This window comes from Crassostrea angulata, chromosome 10 (assembly GCF_025612915.1).
Source record: "Crassostrea angulata isolate pt1a10 chromosome 10, ASM2561291v2, whole genome shotgun sequence".
Classification (NCBI taxonomy): Eukaryota; Metazoa; Mollusca; class Bivalvia; order Ostreida; family Ostreidae; genus Magallana; species Magallana angulata.
In genome coordinates this window covers 29,865,116-29,891,050 of record NC_069120.1, presented here as the reverse complement: position 1 = coordinate 29,891,050, position 25,935 = coordinate 29,865,116, and the positions used below count along the sequence as shown (strand labels likewise).

At 34.6% G+C, this 25,935-nt stretch overlaps 1 protein-coding gene across 1 annotated transcript in view; it reads right to left on the bottom strand.

Annotated features, from left to right (window-relative positions):
• Positions 1-25,935, bottom strand: part of LOC128168367 (LLGL scribble cell polarity complex component 2-like) — a 39,334-nt gene continuing 13,399 nt past the window's right edge. Inside the window, exons 13-38 of the mRNA XM_052834622.1 lie at positions 25,526-25,666; positions 24,966-25,084; positions 18,621-18,734; positions 13,436-13,517; positions 12,997-13,112; positions 8,972-9,118; positions 8,716-8,788; positions 8,427-8,510; positions 8,088-8,214; positions 7,821-7,872; positions 7,555-7,724; positions 7,032-7,249; positions 6,813-6,880; positions 6,534-6,684; positions 5,885-6,213; positions 5,703-5,791; positions 5,471-5,612; positions 5,210-5,379; positions 4,662-4,939; positions 4,242-4,347; positions 4,028-4,148; positions 3,686-3,889; positions 3,257-3,376; positions 2,649-2,821; positions 1,805-1,845; positions 1-1,231 (exon numbers count right to left, since the gene is read on the bottom strand). Of these exons, the coding sequence (XP_052690582.1) occupies positions 1,109-1,231; positions 1,805-1,845; positions 2,649-2,821; positions 3,257-3,376; positions 3,686-3,889; positions 4,028-4,148; positions 4,242-4,347; positions 4,662-4,939; positions 5,210-5,379; positions 5,471-5,612; positions 5,703-5,791; positions 5,885-6,213; positions 6,534-6,684; positions 6,813-6,880; positions 7,032-7,249; positions 7,555-7,724; positions 7,821-7,872; positions 8,088-8,214; positions 8,427-8,510; positions 8,716-8,788; positions 8,972-9,118; positions 12,997-13,112; positions 13,436-13,517; positions 18,621-18,734; positions 24,966-25,084; positions 25,526-25,666 (3,558 nt within the window). The 3' untranslated portion in view covers positions 1-1,108. The remainder of the gene's footprint in view (positions 1,232-1,804; positions 1,846-2,648; positions 2,822-3,256; positions 3,377-3,685; positions 3,890-4,027; positions 4,149-4,241; positions 4,348-4,661; positions 4,940-5,209; positions 5,380-5,470; positions 5,613-5,702; positions 5,792-5,884; positions 6,214-6,533; positions 6,685-6,812; positions 6,881-7,031; positions 7,250-7,554; positions 7,725-7,820; positions 7,873-8,087; positions 8,215-8,426; positions 8,511-8,715; positions 8,789-8,971; positions 9,119-12,996; positions 13,113-13,435; positions 13,518-18,620; positions 18,735-24,965; positions 25,085-25,525; positions 25,667-25,935) is intronic.

The window sequence follows — 25,935 nt, the reverse complement described above, 5'->3', positions numbered from 1 at the left end:
TTTATTCAGACATTAATTTATTGCAACTTAGGCACATTGAAAACAAAATTTGAAAGGCAAGTCCATATCACGGAAGCTTTGATAATGATAAATGTCTGAAATTGCACAACCTAATTCAAGCAGAAATGTGTGTGTCCCGCGGACAGTGGAATTCCTGACAAGACCTGGACACTGGAGAAGAAGAAGAAGAACAGTGATTGGATGATTCTCTACTGACATCAACAGGCCTCTACGTCACTACAGCAATAACACATACAGCAGACTCCTAAGTGATACAATGACCCAGTAAATTCAGGTGACAATGGATAAAGTTCTATTTATTTCTACATTAACTTCCTTCTATTTTCCCAACACAGACACAAATCATCTACACCACAACCCAAAGGTATATAAAAAAAATTCAATTAAAAAAATATCCCCTAAAAGTTAAAGCTATTGGTTTTCAAAAAACACAATTTAAAAATGTTCTAGATGCCAGTCTTACAAGCATAATATTTACAGTTCTGTAATTATGGTTCGTCTTCTACTATCAGGAATGCTTCATTTTGGAGTTATCTTTCTTCAATTGTTCTCTTTCTATCGTTTATTATAATGCATAGGCATATTATCTTGTTGAAAATCAGTTCAAGAATTAGAATCATTAATTCATCTGCACAGCATATATAAATATATAATTAGATACTACTACAATTTAATACTTTTTTGGTATGAAAATTACACTAGAATATAAATTCAGAAATCTATGTGGATTAAGTCATTACAAACTTTTTTAAAATTTCATTAAACTCAGTTGTACATGATATAAATAAACTGTAAATTGTAAGGATGTTACATGATAGAACCACATTAGTCGTACACATACATGTATATAAAACACAGCCTACTAGGACAATAATTATGCTAATACAAGACTCGGGGTTAGTCTCTTAGAGTACTCCTGTTCCCACTGACCAATGAACTGATTGCCATACAGCATTGCACAACCCTTATACACAACATGGCTACACACACTAAATGACATCAAAAACCAGTTCTGGAGGGGCAGGGATCTGGGGTTACTACCCCCTAGAGTCCCCCCTCCCCCGGACTGACTCCAGCTGTCTGTGCTTTAGCTGGCCGTCACGGTTGCTTGGATTTCTGCTGTAGTCTCCAGTCCTCGTTTCTTGTTCAATGCCTCATCTTCATCGGAAATCTTCAGCTTTGTCAACTCTTCCTCTGTCTTCTCAATTATCTGCAAAAAATGGACAAATATCTGGGTCAGTAATCACCTTCCCTCTCAACAACCTAAAGTACCATTCACTCTTTCATACCGGGGTAGATCATTCAACTTGCATGATATTCAAGAATAATTTTTTTTAAAGATATAGAAACAAAAAAACCATGGACAATAATGCACAAGATATATATATATTAAAGTTTCATTTATGAAGCAAGTTAATAATTCCATATGATATATTGATGAGCAGCCATCAAATTACAGAGAGAGAGAGAAAAGAGCATGCACAGTGAAAGATAGTGTGAGAGAAAACTGAGTCTGTATCAGCTCTCTTATGACACCTTTCTCTGTGCAGAAAGGCAATTCTTATCACAACACAATAACAACTAACATCGATTAAGAACAAAAACAATCAATCATAAAACAGGGGGTCTTTTTTTTAATTTAACCAGAAAGGATGGTAATAGTTAGCCTTTCACCGTGTTAATGGAGGTAATTAGGGCACACATCTATCTAGTTTTTACCTACCACACACCCAGTACAAACTGGATTGTCATAAGAGAGTGTTCAGAATCACTTTAATCTCACCTGTGTCTCAGGGGTTGGGACTTTGCTTTCCTCATTATTGCCTAGAAAAAGGGAAATTAAGTGGCATTAGGAAGCCGTGGCGGTGAGGACACGATACTCCATTATATCAACAAATCTGATTAAATACTTATATACTGTAAACATGCATAAATTTGTGTAAATCTTGGTAAAATTAACAGCTACTAAAATTAAGTAATTTGCAATGCACTGTGAATGACATAATGTGTGATGTCCTGATTTGATTAAAAACATCATTAGTGATATGCAGACACTTTGCTGGATTTTACCCCACAAAAAATATACATGTTTACAACATTTAATATCCAAGAAAGATAAATCACAAAGACGTTGAAAGAAAGACAACTCACAGCCATACAATTCCTAGAAATCATGTCTAATATTCACCAATATGCTTGTATCTCAGTGCCCATTGTCATGTGCTTTACCTTATTTATTGAATTTTTTTAAATTAATCCATTGAATTTTTAAAATCCAAATCGATTATTGTCAGTTTCTTTTTATTTTGGAGACCTTCACAAAAATTTCATTGCTGTTAAATGTTTAAGCACAGGATAAAGCCATTAATCGTTAAATGTTTGCCAAGGTAAATTTAAAATGAATTTCAATCACATATAGGTACAGGCACACAAGAAGTGACTGTTCAATTGGCAACTAAAAAAGTAAATGCACATATAAAAAAGAACAGAGATTTACATGCAAATCCAGGCTATACTTGTTAAATATTTGTTGAGATTAATCATTGTCTAGTTTCTGAAGCCAGTCTTTTCTTTGAGATATAGGTATACAGAGATAACAATCAGCATACAACTACCTGAAAACTTACCAGTGATGGGGGCGTCCCCACTAGAGGTCACCTGCTGCGATGACTCGGTGACCGTTGTTGTCACCGTTGAGTTTTCCAGGTTGTCTCCTGAAATCACTGTGGTTGTCGTCTCCTGCACTGAGGCTGTCCTGGTTGTCTCGGTGGACGTCGATACTTCCTCTGTATGCTGCATGCTACAACACAACACAGAACGTTGCCATCAACTGTGCACATGACAAGTTTCTATAAATTTGATTTTTGTCATACAAATAGACCCCTTCATGGTAACTGCGGTACTGCTTTCTTGCAGGGCAAGTTAATATACTTTGCCAAAGTTTTAGAAGTTAGATAATTAAATGACGTAATTGAAACAATTTACATTACATCATATTTAGCTAAATTATGTCACTTTGCCCTGTAAAAGAGCAGTACCGCAGTAACCATGAAAGGGTCTATTATTAATCTAATAAAATAATAGCTACAAAAAATTTTCATGTGCAATTTGCTGAAAAAATATACAGTTGACTACTTATGTATAAGTAATAAATAATGTGCGTAGCATGCAATGGTATTAAAAATTCTCTGTGCATTTTGTCATTAGTAGCATGGACTAGCAGTAACAAACTAACATTTGTACACTATCTTGAGTAATCTCCCCTTCCATGGTGGTGTTGGCCTGGGAGTCATTGAGAACAGAATCGTTCAAACCCTCCGCATTGTCCCCACCGCTAGTCTGGGCCGCCTCGGTCCTGTAAACACAAACACAGGTCACGCCAACGCCCAACAATGGCCTACTTCCACACTTAAAGACTTGATAACTGAGTCTCGTTTACAGAAATATACTTATTCTGATTAATAACATCTTTTTATGCTTTTTTACAGCTGTACATAATTGATTCCAAAACAGCTATGTCTCTTCTTTCATTTTAAAAGAATGAAGTGACAAATATTAGTCAATTACACTGGCAATGTCTGATTAAAGCTGGGGTACAAATTATTTAGGATGAATAAACAAGTTAGTGACGTTAGCGGATACTGAGTGCACTGTAACAACATACTCAGTGTTGCCTTCCGTTTGAGCAGCTTCCTGAGTTTCTGGCTCGGGCTCGTCTTCCACCACAACTCGCATTCCTTCTTTGAGTTCCAGGCTACATGTTGGTTCAGTGGCGCATCTTGCTGATAGAGTCACTCTAGCATACTCAGAAGCAGATTGTAGGTAAAACCCTTGTCCATTCTTGGAAAATGTGAATGATGAAATGCCACTGAAATATATCAAAATAATTGATTACACCCAAGTTGACATTTATGAAATGACATGCCATGTTTCTGATCTGTTCCTTTGTTTCTTTTTTTAATTTAAATCACATGTACAGAGATATTCTGGATTTTTAATTACTCACTTGATATCTTCTCTCCTTAAGCAGGAAGCTTCTAACTGTTGTCTAAGTGTGGACACAGAATAAACACTAAGTTCACCTTGGTTATTTAAGCAGGCTATGTTACACTCACTGTAATTGTCATCTGCAAAACAAAAATCATTTCAAAAGTCTTCATTTGATAAGCAATAACAAAAGGAAACAATGATCATGATATAATTCACTTTTCTTCACTCACCACTTCTACTCCTAAAATTGATAAAAGCTACTTTTCTAATTCTAGATCCGTTCACAGCAGTGATCTTGTACTTCCACTTGGCCTTCAGATGTGGCAATGTGAAGATCTAAAAAAACCAAAAACAAACGTATTTCAGCATTGTGGCACATAGAAACACAAAATGTAATTATTTCTAATTTCTTTCAATATGATCACCCTTTCATGCAAAGTTCCACAATGAATATATCTATACAGGGTTATCTCTAGGACCTGGGGGCGGGGAATTCCCCTGCCTATAATGCCTTACTTACTTGGCTATTATAGCATTTCAAACACAATCTAGCTATAAGCTAGACCCCCAGACCCCCCTTTTACTTGTTTATTTTTCCCTTCTACTTCAATTTTTAAAGACAACCCTGTCTATATGTAGGAGTTGTGTACCTTGAGCTGCTCTTCTGAGCAAATGACAACAGAGTGGTTATTGCCCTGAGGCTCCTTGGCTCTGGCATGCTGCACTTCCAGTGGATCAGGCAGAATCTTGGTCCTACCGTCCACCACAGCAATAGACATGACAGGGGCTTTGTGTCTCAGCTTGATTTCCTTGGCCAGAACGGCTGCTACCTCGTTCTCTGACCGCTTCTCTTGGGGAACGGTGACTGTGTAGATGTACACATGGCCACCATTGGTTCCAACCCACAAGGAGGAAGTTGTGTTTGAAACTGAAAAATGAAACGAGTCATCTAGATGAATCTTGAGGATGCTTTAATTGTGTCTATTAACTATTCTTGAAAAGGTAAAATCCTAAACAACAAGTATATCAGTAATTACACTACAAAATTATAGCTGTAATGTAAACTCTTGCTACAAATGAGAAGTACAGGTAATCACCATGTTCATGATTAACTTTCACTAATGCTCTAAAGATGTTTAAGTCCATAGTGTAATTATTCATTTTTTAATTATGGGAATAAGAAAATAAAGTGCCTTACCATCTGAGATATAGGTAGTAGCAAAGTACAGGCATCTGACCATGGAACTGATGGAATCCTCGGGATTGCGGGCCTCTACCTGTCGCTCTACTGGGCGGGACTCAGGGGAAGCAGGAGGGGAGGTCTTGATGGGAGAAGCTTTCTCCTCTATGCCTTCAGATTTGTCATCACTGTCAAACGAAAAACATTGTTTAAATAACATGAACCAAAGCAAGCAAGTAATAAAGAGTTAATCGTTAGAGTGTTACAGTTTACACATACCCTTTTTTCTGTTCCTTAGTTTTTTCTTCGGCTGCTTTCCTTCTCTCTGAACGCCTCCTACGTAAACGTCTAAAAGATTCCCTAAGTGACTTCTTAAAACTTTTTCTTCTAGAAATAGGGGTGTCTGATGTTCCCGTCAAGTCTACAGTGCAAGAAAATGGACTTTCACATCAGTATGATGAAATGCAGAATCTGAAACACTTCAAAGTTGTTAAGTTCAATGCTAACTTACCATCAGGATTCAGAGTACATCTTGAAGTCACCTCTTTCTTCTGAGCATAATCAAACAGGCCAAATCCATGTGCTGTACCAGCTGCCACTCTGTCAACAAAAGATTAAACCATTATCAATGAAACAAACCCATTCTCCCAAACTCAAAAAGTGCCAAGTTATTAGGCGATTATTTCTACTTACAGTTGCCATTCTGAGTGGAAAGCCAGTGCTGTACAGGCTGCTGGGGGACTGATCTGCATGACTGCGACTGGCTGGAATCCTGCAGGAAAAGTCACCTCTCCCTCTCTCTTACCCAAAGCTTCGTGACCTTTCCAGACGAACCCGTCACGGTCACTGACTACACTGACAGTGGTGGAGCTGACCTCTAGCTCCCGGTCGTCACGCTCTGCTCGCATCACCACCACCTGACCAGCGGTACCAGCCACCACCAGGGTCTCGCTCAGGGGGCACAGGGCAATCTTCTGAATTCCAAGGCGAGGGTCATCACTGTAAGGGTCGTAGTTACCCACCTAAGAAAAAGATCAACACAGCCTTAAATACAATTCTCCCTTCAACAACTTTATATATATATATAAACACAATAAAGTCAATGAATAACAAATTTTTGGTGCTTGTCTGTGAAATTAAGACAAAAAAAAATAAAACTCTGTTTCCCCTCCTCATTTAAACAAACTATTTATAACAAGGTGTTAGTTTTAAAGGATGCAATTTACAAGTGCGATATAATAAAAACTTAATTAAAGCTTGAAACAGTAAAAGTAATGGTATGTGCCATGCAAGGTGCTGTGGTTCTGATCCTCCATGGCACCATTACCATTCCTCTGTGTACCTTTCTGAAAGGTGGCCATTCCTCCTCCACTTCTCCACTGTTGTGATCACCATGAATTTCAACATTAAAGAGACTAGCAGTGGACAGTTTGTACAGAAGTGACATAGAGGTGCTGGAGGCATCCCAGAAACGAACCGTGCCATCCTCATGCCTAGAAACAGGAGATAATTTACAGAGATGAATAAAAAAAAACACAAAAAAAACCACAGCCAAGATATCATATCATTCAAAGAACAGAGTGAAAACAAAATTTAAGAGACAAATTTCATAGCAACATACCCAGTTAGCAACAAGTCTTTTGTCAAAGATTCGGCTCCTGCTATTTTCCCACCATTAATAGGCCATTCCTAAACAAAGACAAATCCACTGATATGTTTCAAAATATACATACACACAAATTTAAATGATTTATGGTAATCATTGATAAAATATCAGTGATAATAATCTCTTCAACTTCTCCTTGCTAGAAAACATAAGAGAGGAACAACCAAGCCTTACCCTAGATGACAAGTTCTTGTTCTGTGCCTGTCCAGCGTCGGCGATTTTCTGCCACAGGTTGTCGGGGACGTTGCTGACGTGCTGTGAGCAGGTGATTGGCGAGCAGTGAAGACTGTTCAGGTAGGGGAGGGCGTAGGCGGGCCAGCCCTGGGTCTCCAGGTCAATCAACACCAGCTCCTCTTCTGCTAGAACCACCAAGGTGTGGGGCTCATCCATCTCTGTTAAAACAGTCAAATATGTAAAGATTTCAGTTGTTAATCCATATTAAATCTCTCACATTAAGTAAGATTACTGCAATAACCATGCCTTGCTCATCATGTTTATTTAATAAACAAAAAATGTTTAAGAGTTTAGTGTATTTTTCATGCATATCATTTTTTTTTATAAATACAGGTGGAAATTATATGATTGAAAACATTTATACTTCTACTGTAATGGTTGTTATAACAATTGACTTAGCTGAAAGCAACAGCAAGTTAAAATAATATAATTGTGCCTGTCTACAGTCATTCCCTTCACTTACCCATTTCATCCTCTGCCTCATCAGCCCTGGAGATGGTGATAAAATCCACCACTTTAGAGGTGAAGTCCAGAACAGTGTGAATATTGTTGGCGCCCTGCATGATAGTAACTGTGTGTCTGTCTCCGTAGCTAGCCCTGGGCATTCCCCCAGCAAAGATGATGAAAGGGTCCCTGCAGAGTACAGTAATTCAATTTCATTTTCTTATTTCTTCATCTCCAATTCAATTTTCTATTGTATTGTAAAACAGAATGTGCACCAATACTCACAGTTTTGCTGTTTTCCAGTCAATTTTGCTGATGGCCTTGCAAGGGAATGGACCTTGAATAGATATAATATAGATACCATACAAAATTTGTTTTGATTTTTCAAACAAGTTTCAATCACCATGATGCTATAAAATAAACATTTCTAAAATTGTTAACCATATTTATTTCATTCCACTTAATTTTTCCAAAAAGTGAAGAATTTGGTTCCATTAATTCATCCCCTTAAACTTAATCTCATGTCCAGCTGATTTCCTTTTTATTCCTTACCATAAGGAGTGAGTGCGGGATCCTTGGGCTCAGCCGAGTTTGTACTGCTCCATATAATGTAGCTGCCATCATTGTGCGCGCTCATGAACTCAGTACCATTCCTGTGCCAAGATAAGGACTCCAGTTGCTGTAAGAAACATGTGCATCATGTAAATCACAAAATTCAAAGCTTTCATCTTTTTTTTTTCATTACAGATTCTCACACACTGTGGTGAATTATTCACTTGTGTATCTTTAGGCAAAATCTCTGGATTCAACTCATAACATATTGGTTTGTACTCTTTAACGAAACACGCTTGATAATGCGGGGTTTTTGGTTGGTTGTAAATCAACGCTTACCTGTGTAGAGTTATAGGTCTGGTCGGCATTGCTTGCTTCATTGTCCCATAATACAATCAATCCTCTGTTGTATCCAATTAAAAACTGTAACACAAAAACCATCAACATTCACAAAACACCTAATTACAGCTTAACTACAGCTATTGACTCGGACTTTAAGGTACATTAATGTACCTACATCTTGATATACATTCACATCTTTTCAATTATCAGGTGTTTAGAGCCCATAAATTTGAAACATTCATTCACTTTAATATACATGTATTGGCAAGAAAATTGTCCACATTACCTTGTCTGGATCTGTTGGATGCACTGCCAAGGCCTCGACTGCACCTGGATTAACTTTAAAATCGTCCGGAACACTACAAAACAAGTACTCTGTGCATAAGAACAATAACATAGTTATTCTATACAATATAACTCAAAGATTTAAAATCCAGTAAAGTCATATAAAACAATGAATACACAAATATATTTTTATAAGCATATGGAATTCTCATATCATTTTATTGTTTATTTAAAAGAAAGAGAGAGACTATACTGACTTCTGCATGACCACATCCTGGTAGATGATTTGGTCGAGGAGTTTGAAGCTGTTCAGGTCGAGGATGTAGATGTTTCCTATCTCTGTCCCTATCAGCAGCTGTTCACAGTTGTTGGTCAGACAGCACACTGAGATGCCCTTCATACGACTGTAAACACAAACAAACTTATATGACTGCCACAGTTCATACGACTGTAAACACAAACAAACTTATATGACTGCCACAGTTCATACGACTGTAAACACAAACAAACTTAAATGACTGCCACAGTAACAGAGGCAATTAACTCATAAGTCTGCCACTGTAATCGATTCATTTCATAAAACTGTCATTTTAATAGAGGCAACTCATATTAACATGATAATAACAAGAAATAATATGGACATCACTGGAGTACGTATCTCAAATAACAAATATCATCAACATCACAGAAATTTTTCAAAGTAGAATTATTGTGTATATACTAATCACAGATGAAGGATTGGACATTTGGTCGTCATTCAAAATTTGTTCATGTTTTCTCATGTGAACAATTTATGTTTAATGATAAAACAGAGAAAACTCTGACTTCCACAAATATATTTAGAAAATGTGGATGCTACAAGTATTCTATTTCTGTTTTATCTTTAATGATTATTTGCATTAGTTAAAATGATTTTTACCATTCCTTCCCAATCAAAATATCTGATCCCTGACAATAGTAATGTCAGTTGAAAAAAACAAGTACAAACTATTTTTTTTTTATTGATGTACAGGTGTTATCTCTCATTGAATTTGTTTTCTGGAATTTTCTCTCTACACTTAACTAAGTTGTTGGCATCCCCAAGACTAAAATTCAAACATAACTGTCTTTTCACTTGGTTATTATCAATATTTACATTAAATATTTTTTTTATGTCAATATTATTTCAAGGTTGATTTGAAACACGCTCGAGATAAAAGCCTTTTTAGTCACCTCTGGAAGACAAGCCTGCTTTGTCCCCCGGACAGGATTCCCACAGGAAAAGGATAAGTACAGGAAAATGACAGCAATGAAACTGCTCCTAATCACAACCCACCACTTTTAAATGGCAATTAAAATCTTATCAAAATACATTATTCACCAGGCCACAATATATAGAAATGTCAATTATCTAAAATCAACCCAGATTTTCCAACAGATGGTATTTTGACCTCCCTGTCATATTTTTCCTGACCCAATTATCTCAACAGATTGCAAATGATTATCTCTAAAAGTGGAAAAATTAAGGGCTCTGATTTCTATAATTAAGCTGAGTTGGGCAAATAATTGAAAATGATTATAAACAGGAAGTTTGGCCTTAAACAAGGGATAAATTACAACAGAATCAATGACTTTTTGGGTCCCCTTTCATACAATAGCTGCATTATGACTTTTATAGTCAGCCACAAATGGTTAATCTAATTGCTAGAGGTACTCAGATTTCAATGGACTGGGTTAAATAAGAAAATCAAACAAATGGAGTGGAGTGCTAAATACTGAATGACTTGCACAAAATCTGCCAGTCTCTTCAGCTTATAAAACAAAAGAACCAGATCGTCTAGACAAATTCAATAACGTTCATCAGGTCATAGTCTAATCATCAGAGAGGCCTAGGCTATAACTAATCAATATTCTCATTTAGCTCCGATTTCTGTATAGCACTACCTCATAGGCAAGTCCATCGATATGACTAAGAACTGTGAAGATAAGCAGTGAATTATGTAAGGAGAAGATTTAAAGTCATTTTTCTCCCCTTTTCTCTGATGACAGGTGCACTGTGAATTTTACAGGTGTGTTTCCCAGCTACCTAAGTTGTCCATTAAATTTCAATAACAGGGGTGCGGACAGGTATGAGTCAAATTTTGCCAGTCGTGCACTTCCATCCAAGTAAAATTAATTCATAACATCATCTGATTTATCAGGGTTTAGAGGTAACAAACTCTCTCCAATAAACAGAGACTCAGACACTGAACTCTCGAGGGTGAAATATTTTACAACCTGTAACCCTACCCCCACAAATAGCAAGACCTACAAGCTTTGAAAATTGGTGGTGAAATATGCATATATTTTAAATGGTAAGTAAGGACAGTGAATAAATAAGTATACGATTAAAATGGAATTCACCAATCCCAAAACACAAAGGGTTTTATCGGGTTCTTTGAAGGAAAATATTTGGATAATTTTACAATCATATCTGGCTGGGTGCACATCAGTGTCAGCCTAGTCAGCTCAATATAAGGCAAGGGTGTGGGGTTTAAGTAGGTCAACAACTCCACATTCCAGCGAGATAAATTAGTGAATGATTACACACTCCAACAGAACAACAAAACCTCTGGCCTCCGAGCTAAAACAATGATCATACTTGTCTCATCCGTCTCTATGTAATTAGAAATAGGTGTAAACACTGTATGTACTGCCTGTGACAAGTACAACTCTGTGTATGCCTTTTGTTTATATTTAGAAGTACATGATATAACAGAGTTCTACTTTTGAATACTTGTATTATTTACTAAGTACCAATTCTGCTTAACTGAAGATGCACAGCTTGCTACACAAAAGAGTTTGATTTTGTTCTTTTCTTGCATTTCATCAACAATGCAGAACTTTTAAATTCCAACAGTTACACTTTCATTTTCAATACATGTTTTTAAAGGTGTAACATATAAAGTGCCAGAAAAAAAAGCCCTCTCCTGGGATTTAGATACAAATGAATATCTGGGAAGACTTGAAAACTTCTCATACAGCAAGAGATTGTGTTCAATCTCAGGCTACCAAGTTTAAAGCCGATTTTAATCTTTTATTCGTTGATGAGGACAACCGCTTCTCTATCAACATCTCCGTTTTCAAACATAGCTTGCCCAGAGCAGTAAACAGTCGGAGCATTTTTATGGATCATTTCTGACACTGCTTCAAACATTCTGCTGCATGATTTTTTACTAAGGGCTTCCACAATCAATATCAGCTCTTGTAAAACTGCAGTGCTCTGCAAGATTACACCCAAGATCTCTACTACCTTGAATTTCTCTGGCACTTGAGCTATGCTATTTTCCATAATATTTACAAGATTGATGGTACATCTATATGCAAGATTTCACAACCAACTGTGCAGTTTCTCATACTTCTTAATGCCATCACCCTGCCCAAGAAAGTATCTACAAGTGCATACTTTTGTGATAGAAGGAATTCTCTTAAAATACGAGAATACAATTTCAGAGATGTGGGAACAGAATCTAGGATCTACATTAACTTTTTTTCTACATATGTACATTCAGATAAGTGACCATGAAATAGTTCGAAAATCAAATTCAATAGCGTGAAAATTTGAAAACAAAGCTCTAAAATTGTCAACTATTCAAAAACTTCAATATTGCAAAATACAGTCTATTATATAATGGAATTGTGATTTTAATGATAAATATAGCAAAATTGTATAACAGAATTCTATCTTCCTGTCCTGGTGTAAGTGGAATTGGTAATTTTAGAAATATAACAACATTAAGGTTCAAATAGCAAAACTGCCAACATCAAACATCCTTAAGATCCATACCTATTGCAAATTTAAACCGAAAATAGTACTCAAAGAACTTCATTCCTAATCAAATGTGACTCAATTACAAAATTTTACGATTTATACCACGATCAAAATTCATTTTCCATGCACTACCTTTGTCTATTAACAACCAATAAACTTTTCAACAGACGCTCATTCGATCATCTGGAGACCTCTTGAAAGACAAAACAGGACCTGAATCAATCAGATATTCAATTTTCCATATTTTTTAAAAATGCCTTAACATTGAAACCTATGCATAAGTAACATACACCTTCTCTGTATCTTTCATACATTGGCAGGGAACACAATGAAAACAAATCAAACTATCCCTTTTCAACAGCAGCATTTCCTAAGTCTTACACGCTTCGCCCTGCAACAATGGCCCATGACGAATTTTGGATAAGATTGGATAATTTTGGACAAGTACCTTTCTTCCACACTGAAGGTGTATTGATAATTTTGGACAAGTACCTTTCATCCACACTGAAGGTGTATTCCCTCTTCTGCTCCAGCACCGACTTCTCGCCTTTTTGGTTGATTTCCCATAAGTACACAGTGTTGTCACTGCACAGGGACAACAAGCGACCCTACAACGATTATTCTTATATATTAAAAAGAAAATCATAAGTTCATATGATTTGGTCAAAGTCTCTGCGCCTTTGACTAATAGAAAGAAAATGATGTATCTATATAGTCCAAGATGCAAGCCTTTTTGATATGAAATGTGAGATACAAACTAATCAGTTCTAAACATGTGTGAACTGTGTTTGTTAATAAACATTTAAATGCACGTAAAAAATGATCAACTTGATATGATTATGAACAGCTTGCAGCAGTGGCAGTAGCTGTTTTCATGTGTTAATTAAATAACTTTATTTGGAGATGAATTTCCTTGAACGCAGAGATTTACCTGTTCTGGTAGAAAGAAGAGCTGGTTGACGGAAACGTCCGATCTCAATTCCACGGACCATTCCACACCTGGAGCACCGAGTCTTTTACTAGGTCAAGGAACTACATGTAATTTAAGAATTGATGACTTTGTCGGTACATTGTAAAGCATGACCTTCTAATCTAAATTGCAAGGTCTGAACAATATTCTGTGGAGCTGTGAAACACTCTCTCAAATTAACAATTGAAAGCCTTTCATTAGGTCATGCTGTTACAATCCAGTTTGTGAGTTTTAATTGAATTTTGTTTTGAACAGTGAAAAATAAATCAGCCTCCACAGATTCTGTTGGTTTAATAACAAGACGTCAGCCCAGAAAAACCAGTTTTGCAACATAAAAATACTGGCACCAAATTATGTGTGTGTGTGTGTGCAAATGACTTAATCAATACAGGTTGATGTATGACTGTACCTAATGAGAGGAATTGATTTCTGATTCACCTGTATTTTCCAGTGTCTTATTAGTTTACCTATGACTAACCCTAACTCTGCTGCCCAACCCCATAATGGGAGAGATGACTCAAACCGTGGTCAGTCTTATTCTTCATCACTTTATAACAGTTACCATTTTTCTTCCCTGGCAAGATGACCTGCATTACTTATCAACATCATAAACGAGCATGTCTACGAGAAAACCATGCAAATATGGAAAAAAGCTGCGGCAGCAAGTCTCAAGAATGAACAAAATTTTATCATAGATTTAAAGGATACCCATCTAGAGTCAGATATATGATGTTTGTTTTTGCACTGGATGTTTCTATTTATAGTAACGGCCAGTATTGCATTCTGGTTAATTAGCCTCTAAAATCCAGAAAAGTTAAGAGAAAAATTGTCAAATTCAGTTATTAATTACAAAATGTATAAACAATGTTTGAAAAAAATAAGACTATATTTTTAAAGAGGAAGTTCAAACCTGTAATCGTTGCATTTTTTTTTTCATATTTCTATTCACACCATGAAGTCCCAAGGGTTTAAATGTTGGCAGGATGCCAAGAAATGATAATTATACATTTTTGTCAATTTTTCAGAAAGAATTTCTCAAAAAATGGCGCATTATTTTTTGAAATTTTGTGTTAATAAGAAACTGTTTGATGTATTGTTACAAATATATAAAATCCATCTTTGGACTCTCAAGGACTTAAAAGTAATAAATTAACAAAAACATCCCATTTTCAATTAAAATAAAAATTTGATGGTTTTTGAATTTTATTTTACAAGCGATTTTAATCCACTGAAGTCAATATTTGTAATTAAACATGAAAAAACATCCTATTTTGCTTTTAATGAAAAAAAAACTAGTTGTTATCATTGTTTCTCAAAGAATTCTTATTCATTACATTTGCATTTCATTACTACTGTTAGAATTGTCTCCCCTGTTGCGCTCTTCTGTAGAGAAGGTAAACTAGTCAGAATGTTGACAAAGCTTATACAAGTTCAAGTTCAGGCTAAGTATTGAGAAATGCCGTGAGTGTTGTTAATATATGTAATGATATTGAATGATTATAATTGCACAAAAATTGTCCCATCTTGATAGTGTTATTCACTATATCACATATTGAAGTTTGATGGAGACTTGTATATTGTCTATTAACTGCTATATTCTGTCTCGATATAATTAAGCAGCACATTTGGACGAATTTTAATCAAAATATACAAACTTGTGATAGAAGGGCTATTAAAATAGATGAAGGGGAAGTTTATCTCATTCACAGATTGGGGAAGGGGAAGATGAAGGGGAAGATAATCTCATTCACAGATTATCATACTTTACTCGAAAAAATCCACAAAAACGAGGACTGATTTCTTACAAAGATTTATAATTTATAATGGGGTATGTTGAAAATGACAGATGTCCTACAGACCCGGTTTGACCTGAGCGTAGCCTGGTCATGCTAAGATTATTCTTTCTATGTTGAAATAATTCAGAATTCACTAGGAATGCCTCGTGCAATTTTTCATCGTTATCATCGGAGTCTGTTGCAATAGACATCACATTTCTATACGTGTACATTTCACTGGCTTTCTAAAAATACCCTTCAGATGTTAAGGTTAGACTTCGTGGAATCTTGAAATGACGGGGAGGGGGCCAGGGTTTTTTAAGTTCTTGAAAATGTAAAACAGTAAGTACATCTGAAATTAATAAAGAGCTCGACTCCCTACCTCTCTATTAGCAGTTTATCTCCTCTTGGAAAAAATTAAAGTTTGTACCTTTTCTTAAAATTAAAATATAGTTGTAAAGGAAAAAATGAAGTGTTAGGTTACCCTTCCCCCCGGGGATCTCAACCTGCGAAAACCGCATATAAATATAAATATAAACTACCGGTATAAAAAAGTTATCCCAAATATTAATATAGACATCATAACTTGTTTTTGTGGGATTGTTTTTGGGACGTTATTTAATTATAACCCATCATAAGAAGACCTGGTCCCAGAGTTATGAAGCAGTCTAATGAAAAAATCAACATTTTTACACTCTCTTATTGTCTTGTTATTAAAAAATTTGAAAAAATGAAATGCTAATAAAATGTGTCTCTATATTATATTACGCTGATATTCTGCTGATATTTACAAATTTTGAGCGTAATTTATGATGTATCATATTTTTTATTAACATTTTTAGGCTTGATATCGGGTCCCTCTACCCCTCAAACAATAAAAGTTCAATCCTTTATATTGTCGGACAAAAATAATTACCAAATCTACCTTATTCTATGATCATTTAATGTGATGGACATTCATTGGCAATTGGTTCCACACCACTTCCACATTTTAAAAAATCGTCAGTAAATTCAACAAAGATATGTTTAATCATTTTTATTTTCATGGAGGTGATCCTTTTGTTTTTGTTTGTTTGCTTGGTTTGAGGGTTTTTTTTGTTTGGTTTTGGGGTTTTTTTGGGGGGAGGGGGAGCTTTGAAATTTGGTCCTACTTCTAATTACACCTAATTAAAAGATCACCAGTTCAAGTATAAAAAAATGAAAAGATCAATACATAATACATGTATCACTATGTTTATCGAATTAGCAGAGAGAGAGAGAGAGAGAGAGAGAGAGAGAGAGAGAGAGAGAGGGGGGGGGAGGAGAGATTGTCAATCTGTAGTAAACAATATGTAAAATAACACACCAAAAGAGCCCGGCTTTAATTACTTCAGTACTTTGAATTTTGTAATTTTGCCCCTGTAATTATTCATTCGTGTATCTAATGGGCACTCTGCTTGTCTTAATGTGTAGCACTGGCAAATAAGTCGACTTCAGCTTACATGTATATTCAAATTCCCATTTCCCCACGATTTCTCGTGTTTTAATGGCATTGATTTTTAAAAAAAAAAACCTGAAATATGTTGAAGCAACCCTTTAGTTTAGTAAAATATTGTTTGGCTCGCGAATATGTCAGGTTTTTTCCCCATAATATACATGTAACAATGTAAAGCTCACGCCAAACTACAGATTCTGGAGAGTTTTAAAAGTAGAAAAATGTCCAACTTTAAGACAATATATTTGCAATAGTTTTGAGAGTCCAAAGACAGATTTTTGATATATTGTAAAGATAAATGTCCTTTTATAACTAGAAACAGATTTAGTGAATTCAAAGTGCCATTTTTTTAACTTTTAAGCATTTAAAAAATGTATATTTTTACAATTTTACAAAAAGTTGGAAACATGCCAGATTCGTGACCTATCTGCACTTAACAGAAAGAATATATGGGAATTCTCACAAAATAAATTACACAAGTGTATTTTGTTAGTGTTAACTCTAAATGACTTTTTGAATTCATATTTAAACTAAACTCAGAATTCTTAACAATAATTTGGTGAATTATACAAAATTTTATTCTTAAAAGGGTCAAAATGCTATTTTTAGTAACAGTGCTTCAGAACCAAGTTTAGACTGACCACATCAAAAAAATTTTTGTGGCAAATTGATTCATATAGATGCACACTGTTACACACAAAATATGAAGTTGATCAGAGAACCTTGCTCCCACCACCTTTTGCATGGTTTTCTCGTAGACATGCTCTTAATATTATCGAAACATCTAAGTTTGGCATCATTTAAATGTATTAAAGAGAGCACTAAAATTATGAAACATAGAGACTTGAGCAAGTCTATACAGCATAATTCCATTGCTTCTTTTTTCATCGCTATTTTTATTCATGAACTTGTGTTTTTTTTGTAATTTCTATCAAGTTAAACTTTATGCATTACACATACGTATCAGATAGTTCAACATGTGTTTATATCATTGCAAGCAAATCTTGATTGCAAGTAAAATATCCACTACCTATATACTTCATCAAGAATCAAGAACAAACTCTTCTACAGAGAGCAATCTAACCCTATACAAAATATCTCATTTGAATAATTTCATAAATTGTAACCACCCCTTAAACAACTTTAAAAATCTAATCATTTTAAAGAATTTTTGCCACAAAATACTTGAAGTTATGAATCAAATGCATGACCTATTTCAGCTCAGTTCTTTTTTTATTTTACATTTTTATTTCAAATAAACGTTGCAAAAGAGTCCCAACAATACATTATTCTCCACCAAAAAGATCCAAATCTGAGTAAGTGGGACACAAAAGATTGTGATCAATAAGTTAGGAGGAGTTACAAGGTTAGGTGATTTAAATCTAGTCTTGTCTGAGCTTCACCAGTCCTTTGTGGCACTGGATTAAACTCTGTAATTAAGAGGATTATAACAAGCCACAGGTCCGCTGCTACCACTCAGGGACAATAACTCTGCTCAAAGAGTAACAGGCAGATTGGTCTCCCTTATGCAAATATAGTTAATAATCTTTTTTCACTTTACTGCACATGTACACAAACTAACAATTCCAGAAACAACACCTGCTGGTGTGTGTCCACTGTCCAGTGAGAATGTTCAGTGATTCATAAAGCAATCGTACACAACAGCTCACCAAGGAGCCACACACCAGTCCCTAACAAATACTCTTACACAACAGTAACCCTTGTGTCAACAAAAATACAACCAAATCAACAATTCTGTAATACACCCCATTCAAAAATACATATAATCTTATACACCCTTTTCAAATAAAAAATAACCTTATAAGAAAATCCTACACAAAAAAAATTCTTTTAAATCACATTATTGTTTGTATTTCTCTTTTAATGTAAAGGATACATCTTGATTCTGCCTGTTTTCGTCCCAATGGCTAGCAATTTCAGCTTTGGGTCGTAAGCCATACATGATGGCTTGCTTGGAAACCCATGGTCAAGACACTGAAACAAAATACAACTGTATCAATTTTCAATTATAAAACAAAAGTATCAAAACTTATAACTTCTTATACGAAATACTACTTGTTTCATATCTGAGTGATGTACATTTCCCCCTACAACTAAATAAAAGCTTACATGTACACTTAACTGACACATCTATTGATCTACATTCACACTGAGACTAACTTTCATACACAATGTCCTTTTCAATACATACTAATATCTACTCAGTTCTCTTAATGCATGCATGGCAAATCTTACATGTACATATATAGCAAAACAGGATTCCAAATGTTACACCGGTAAAACCTTTATTAATACTAAGTATTGTGCGATACAATGACCTGTTACAAATCACATCTACACGTAACACCTGTTTCCTTCCTCAGCTGAAATTGATTTTTTTAACAAAGTGATTTTTTATTGACAATTATCATACAGACCTAGTTTTCAACACATGCTGTTTTTAAACAGAATAATTAACATTAGTTCTGTCATTTATCAGACTACCTTTTAACTTGTTTTAAGTCTGTACAGTCTATGGAAATCTACAATTCTACAACCTTAATAAGTGCTTTTCCATGGACCATTCAGTTTAAAATACAACACTACTTGAACATTCATTGATAGGGCATCAGCAAAAACACATCATTTGTTTCAAACAATATACACATTATATCATGAACATCATTTTTTTTTTTAAATTTTAGCCAACTTTGAAGGAATGTAACTTTGCAAAATAAATCCTATAGGGTGTCATCTTCTACAGATGTCTAAAGGATATAGATATCGTAATATTGTTGATAAAGGTGTGTATTTCTTTTCAATATTCATTCTATGTTCAGTTCATTAGATCTGTATGAAATTGGAGTCAACGCACACTTTGTTTCAAAATAGAGAGACAATAATGTCAGATTCTATGTCTTGACTTTATCAATGAGTTCATTCTAAGAATACAATGACAAAAAACTTGTCAAGCAAAGAGGGGTAGGGCAATTACCCTTGTTTTCATGGATGAATTATTAATGATGTCAAGAAAAAAATTAAGAACAGATGTCACTGCTTTTAAAGCTGTGGAATGTTAATCTTGTTTATGAGATGTGTTGATTAGTAAAGGACTACTGAAAAAAATATTCAAGATCTAACAATAATAATATATACAAAAATATGTGATTGAAATTGAATCGCCTTAACCATATTATTGTACCATACCAAAACTCTTGATAACGTGGGCTAGGCCTTAAGCACAGTTTCTGGACATTTAAAACAGAACTGCGCCTAATAATGTTAGAGATAAAAACAATTCTCTTTAAATTTCAAAAAAGGTTTGTAGTTCTACAAGTACTATCAAGCTGGGTTTTTATTCAATTATTTAAATTTATCTTTCAAGTGAATTTATCATTGTAGCAGGTGCCCTCAAAGTGTCAAAGTTCACAAGCAACGTGACATAAAAAATGTTATACAGAAACTGTTGACTTATATAGTTCAAAATTATCTAAACAACTAAATGAACCTTATAATTAAAAACATAATATGATGCTGGAAAATCTTCACGGTCGAGTGAATATGAGTCATCTTACAGTCATTCAATATGTGTGCAACATGGCAGCTTACAGTGACACCAAAGCACTCACCCGCCGGTATCCAAATAATTCTTTCTTAAGTTGACCTCTCTCCTCACTGTCTTTAGGAGGATGTTTCCTAAGAAATTTAAACATCGCTGGTCTTTCTTATTTTGATCTACCACTTCCTGTCCTGTAAAACGAAACAAACACACCGATGATGCTACGCCACACAAAGGTCCAAAAATCGATACGCGATTGTCGCAATACACGTACAACTTTCGATACTCGATTACGATTTATAAGGTTATGAGAAATAAAAATAAATTACCTTTTTAAGTTTTTTATAAACAATTCCAGAAAGCACTAACACCCTGCGTACTATGCGGTTAACTCCCGCGCTGTTTTTTTTTTTTACAACAAAACTTTAAATTTCTTGCCCTCTTGACCTCGTTTTGAATAAATCCCTCCGCTTGTCCTTCTCAGATATTACTTCAATTTTTATAAGAAAACAAATATATATGTTTATTTCAAAATAATGTTTATAGCACACTACACTTCCATTTTTATATCATTATCAAAAGGCTTAAGAAAAGCTGTTCAATATCATCTGAACTATTTTTATCGCGTAAGCCATTCTTTGATAAGTGAGTAGGTCCGACGCGTCTGCGAAGATTACGTAAACGTAGTTAGCGTGCAGACCACATGTTGGGGCGTGGGGTGTCAAAATTGACAAATATACAACTGAAATTACTATAGGTACTGGCAGGGACGTATATACTAACATTAGTATATATTTCCCTAGTACTTGATTATGTGAATTGATTGTTTTTATTCCAATTTATACACAATAGCTATCTTGGCAAAATCTCTCTCTCACTCTCTTTCTCTCTCTCTCTAAAGCTTGCTTTGAAGCTAAATATAAAATGATTTGATATCGACCAGTTTTTAAAAACTATCTCTTGGAAAATTTACCTTTATTTTGTGAGGTACATAACTTTAGAGATTATGTAGGGGAAAAAATCATTCAGTATTGGGTTTTTTTTCTTAATGATTATTTAAAGTCTTGCATCGTCATACAGCAGCAACCCCCCCCCCCCCCCCCCCCGGTTTAATTCATTCGTGTCATTTGTCTCTTGTTTGGAACCACAAGCACTTCTAATCAATAAAATTCAGTCTAACAGTATATAATTATTTAACACTATAGGGTGCACTTTTATTATCGAAACAATATAAACGCCTAAGTTGGACACACACACACACGCACACACAACCAAAAAAAAACAAAAAAAAACAAGCTATAAATGGAAAGTAGAGCTTATTCAGCTGGGGCTACACTTCAGCCAAAAGCGCATTCATTTTGCAGATCATTCACTAAGGCTTAGTTTCGCTTAAACTGGTGTCTATTTTTCAGGGAAAATTAGGCTGGTTTTTTTTTAAAGTAAATTTGACCACATTTCCTTTGGTCACATTTTTACACATGTATGAAATAGTATAAAGCAGTAAGAGTTTATACTCGCTTCACTGTGGGAAAAAGTCGTCTATATACTATACGGCGAAATTTCGGGAAGTTCCGAAAACACAAGAATAATATATTGCATGTGTATTAGGGGAATCAATTCCAGTGGTCATGTATTATTGACGTTTTACTTCAGTTTGCATTATAACGTACATGGTTTACATTTACATTATATTTATACTTGAATGAAATAAACTGTAGAATCAAGGACAAAGTGTACGAGATCTCACCCAGGACCTTACGCTGCTGAAGTTGATGACATGTTTTAAGACCAAATAAAGGTTTTAAGAAAACTTGAGTGCATGTACACAGTGGCAACAATCTAAAATTAGAATTTCATCCGCTCCCCAGTTTTCGACACGTCGCTTTCACGTACGAAAACCGGGGAGCGGATGGAAGTTCTAATTTTAATTAGATTGACCGTGACAATAACACGGAATGGCAGTCACGACGGAAGACATTTCCTTAGAACTTACGTCGCCAGTTTATTAATAATTATCGTTGGTCAGTATGAGCTGTTTAAAGTTTCCCAAATTCTTAAAAATTCTTGTCTTGACACTTTAACGAATGGCAATTTTTTATATTAAAGAAGTAGACATACATATAGCATTCATGAAGAAAATAATTGGAAGAACTTTTTTCAAAATGTGCATGAAATCGTTATTCCTCCAAAAAAATATAAAATCTGCCGTTATTGACATTGTGACCTCCTTGATAATCTAGCACTGACGTGGCATCAGAGGACAGAGGGACCCATCCATTCCGAAAACCGTCTTTAAAATTAAATTAGTGGTCTGGGATTTTTGGGTTTTAAGTTCGAAAGTTACAAAATGTTACATGGGATTCTTATACAAATCACAACGGAAGTGTTTCCCCTGATTTTGTCTACTATTCAGCATATGTACTTGTGGACTGGACTGTATCCCCCCCCCCAACCTCAAAAAATAATTTTTAACCAAAATCAATTTCTCTGCACCTTGCTTTGGAAAAAGCACAAGTAGTTTGACTCCGTTGCAAATTCTATTGGATCATAATATTTCTCCAAAATGAAAAAGGGAAGCGGTGGGGTGAGGCAAAGACACGGTACGTGTGTCCCATGTGAACTCCAATAAAGAATGGTAACTCTTACTATAAAAAATAAAAAAACGTGTGTATTTTTTCATTACGATTTATTTGAAACAAATTATTTCTTGCGTGAAGTATTTCTAACAAGCTCTGAATTTTGTATACTACCATGAAAATACACATGTCTAAAAATTCATAACAATTTCAAATATCACGTGTGAAATGACAATCCATAGCAAAAATTTACCTACATATGCACAGATGGTAATTAATGCAAATTAATTAAGCAATATCATATGGAACAATGAACTGTATAGTCATGAAAACCAGATGACAAAATAAATATGACTAGATCATATACACAAAATAAAAAATGCAAAAAATTTACAGCATTGATATTTTAAATGAGAATTTTTCAGAAATTTGGTTCAAATATCAAGTTATAAAGGAGTCCTGATTTTTTTTCTCAGATTTCTGATTTTCTAAATTATGAACAGAGGGAAAACCATTATGATTAATAAAGTTTCTTTTCCTTAGGTTTTTGCTTTAATAATATCAGTGGAAGCAACGAATGTCATCATATTGATGGAAAGCAATTTTTTTGTTATGAGACTACTCTAAAAACAATGAAAACTCTAAAATCTCTATGAGAATTTCTACTTATTCAGAGCAAGCAATGCAAAGATAAATTGCCAGATGGTCGCGCCAACATTTTTTTTTCACATCATTCCTAGTGTATAAAAATATAGCAAAGTATTAAAATTGTGTGACAAACTTCTATCTTGATAAAAAAAATATTTAAAAGCTGAAAAAAACTGTAGAAATTTGAAAAATTGTTACAATGCAGTAAATTAAGTTCACCTAACAGACTCACATTCTAGTTACCAAATATACTTCTCTTATTTCAAGACTCTTACAAAACTTAGCTTTTAAAGTGAAAAGATTTTTTTTAAAAAACTTTTGCACAACAAAAATTACTGGTTACTAGCTGGTGTTTGTAAGCAAAGGAGATAAAAAATGCAACAAAGAGATGACTTAGATGAGTAAACCAACACATAATGGATGACCCGAAATCCAGGAGTAAATTAACGATTTCTTTTTTTTTCACGCAAGTGACATGGATCCAAACACCAACTGCAAGGAAATTTTTTCCCTAAATGCATGACTTCAACATCATATACCATTCTGATAAAAATATATCTGTAAAAATAAAATATTTTGACATATTTTTAACAAATGTATAATGAAAATATAAAAGATGTTTTGTTTTATAGTTGGAATATATAGAGTTCATGAAATGAATTGTGAAAAAAAAAACTCATGACGGAAAAAGAATTAATGCATAGTTTCTTTGAAGCTTTCTTCTTTCTTCCATTTTCTCTCATGATATGTTTTAACATGCTTATAATTAGTAAAAAAAATATTCACAACACAGAAAAATCAAGTTGTGTGTCTTGTCAAATTCTAACACTACACAAAAAAGAAACTGAAAACATCAAAAATTTCATCTTTGTAAGAGTTCTTTCAGTCTTGTCTTGTTCAGTCTAATAAGACATACGATACTTTAAAAAACATTAATTAATTCAAAGTTGAGTAAAATCTTCCTTTTTTCAAATCAATTCCAAGCACTGAAAGAATCAAAATGGCTGGTTTCCGTGGGTACCCGCTAGTCCATTTTAGTTCAGACTGTAAGTTCTAATGAACGTCCATTCTAATGTTAACAACGATCACATCCATAACTTAACCTTATGCACAAGCTCTACATATACTGACAAATAAACAATATAACATATAGCACTGGACAGAAGAGCACAATAAATAAACATTAATTTTACTTCTGCTCATTTAGACGAAAAATGTCAACAATCACAAAATGAATATTCATGAGATCAGGAATGCCATCCTTCCATGGCCTTCTTGTATTTCTTGGATTCCATGGAATTCATTGGTTTCCTCCAGGTTGTTAAATATTCATGAGATAAGTCCAGCTTACCACACCTCCTTCATTCATAAGACAATATCATCAATGCTACCCTCTGGATATCACAGAAAAAACCCCTCACTTTCTACCCTTTTCAATTGCCGGGATTAGTACCAGTACTATCGATTTGTAATCTCCAATATGGAGGGATTTTTCTCCAGAATGGTGAGAATAATTTTGTCTACATAAGATTTCAAATTAATGTTCACACACTCAACTTCTTGAAGTTTTGCCATAAGCTGAAAAGAAAAAAAAAAGAAAAACAAATGAGATTTAAAAATTTCATACACTTTCAACATCCTCAAAAGTTTTTAAATCTACATTTACATGCTGTCATGAATTTTAAAATATTGTGTGCTATGAAAACTATCATAAAAAGATACATGTACAAAAATGACAAAAAAGTTAATTTAATACTGTAAACGTACTACATTTAGCTGTGTATTCTATTTAGCGCTTTTGGCGGAATGCGGCTAGCACTAAATCAAGTACATCGCTAAATGCCATGCATAAATGCATATGAAGAGTCACGTTCCAGAATACGCTAATTCAAATCCACGCCAACTTGTTCAAAAACTAATTTCTGCCAAATATCGTATACGCCAAATATAATACGTTTACAGTATTTGAGTTCACTATACAAAATTTCTGTAAAATGGTAGACAGTAAAGACCAGCTACCTCTTCTTTAGTTAAGTGTTCCAGCTCCGTGGCAAGAGACTTTGCTTTGGTGTCGTTGACCAAGGTCTTCCCCTCGTTGATGCACCGGGTCAACAACTGAGCGTTCAGGTCTTCGTTCATGTCCTGAAGTTGTTTGTTTTCCTGGAATCAAATATATCAAATAATGTTAAGAAAGTCTACAGACTTTTCTCCTACCTGTCCGATGACAGCCTGAACGTGAAAAAAAATGAAGAGTAAAGAATCACTCTAGAATTTTTACTACAGTGTAATGTTTTCATGAAACGGTTGAAATACTACATTGTATTATCATGTTATAGATCTGTGAAGAAATTTTCAAACACATTGGAGGTGAAAATCATGCATAGCTGGTGCTGTTCTCATGACAAGTACCTATCTAGGAATATTAAGTA